General features: G+C 42.9%; 1 protein-coding gene across 1 annotated transcript in view; it reads right to left on the bottom strand.

Annotated features, from left to right (window-relative positions):
• DOK7 (docking protein 7) overlaps positions 1-863 on the bottom strand; it is a gene marked incomplete at its 5' end in the record, with an annotated part of 64,027 nt that extends 63,164 nt beyond the window's left edge. Inside the window, one exon of the mRNA XM_010287271.1 lies at positions 633-863. Within this exon, the coding sequence (XP_010285573.1) occupies positions 633-863 (231 nt within the window). The remainder of the gene's footprint in view (positions 1-632) is intronic.
• Between the last annotated feature and the right edge of the window lie 223 nt (positions 864-1,086).

Genomic DNA, 1,086 nt, shown 5'->3' with positions numbered 1-1,086 from the left:
CTTTCCCTAGTTATGACTAAACAAACATAAGACAGATAGTATGGATTACCAATATGATCACTCCTTGTTCACCACTGTAAATTTTAAAACTGCTAACCAAGGAAATAAAATAAAACTATGTATAAGAATGAAGTTAGCTGGAAAAACTTCATCTGATGACACTCTTTATTGCAAGATGTCTCTTCCTGAAAAGGGACACTAGCAGCAATAGTCATTATCAATGCAATAACTAGTAGGCAGCTCAGAAAACTGGGATTGAACTAGCCAAGTTCTACTCAGGACTCTGCTGCTCTTACGTCAGGCTCCTTCTGAATCCCCAGGTAAATTGCAGGACCAGAAGTAGAAGTCTAATAGCTTTGTTTCAGCGCTATACACTTTCAGTGCCAAAATCAAAAACTAAGTTAAGAGGCCTCATAGTTAGCTGTCAGTACAGGACAGTACTGCAATCAAAACCTATCGTAAGGGACACTTGCTTTAAGATGTAAGGGAAATACCAGTCTCTTCACTCCCAAATGAGTGACAGTCTCCTTAACTGTACTTTGCTATTTGCATTTTAGCGATGCTTTGCTTTGCTTTCCCCCCGCCAGGGGAAGAAAAAAAAAAAAAAAAAGGTGCGAGAAGACAAAGGTTACCTTCCCCCAAACTGTAGCGGATTCGCACATCCCACGCATACATTGTTTCCTTGTTCTCAAATCCCAGCATCACAACTTGAGAAAGACAGATGATTGCAAGCGTGTGATTCAAGCCCTCATAGGAGAGCCCAGGATCCAAGCCACAGATGTCTTCTAAGGTCACGCTGCTCCTCTCCTTATGCCCTTTTGCTCGTTCAGATTTATCCTTGTACACCAGCATGAGCAAACAGTCTAAAAGAAGCAAAACTGTCAGAGATGATGAGGCAGAACAGAACATAACACAACACATTCCTCAGTGCTCTGCTGCAATGCAAAGGTGCTTTAGAGACCTGCAGGGTCAGCCTGACCAAGGCAGTGTAAGAACTCAGTTTCCTTTTCCCACCCCCAGGTAGTTTGCGGTCCTTGTTTTCAGGGAGCAAACACTGAAGGCATGTTTCGAGGGTAATCTGCAGGC

Source organism: Phaethon lepturus, unplaced genomic scaffold, assembly GCF_000687285.1.
Source record: "Phaethon lepturus isolate BGI_N335 unplaced genomic scaffold, ASM68728v1 scaffold11915, whole genome shotgun sequence".
Lineage (NCBI taxonomy): Eukaryota > Metazoa > Chordata > Aves > Phaethontiformes > Phaethontidae > Phaethon > Phaethon lepturus.
Note: the sequence above shows the minus strand (reverse complement) of the source record. Positions and strands in the feature narration are given on the sequence as shown.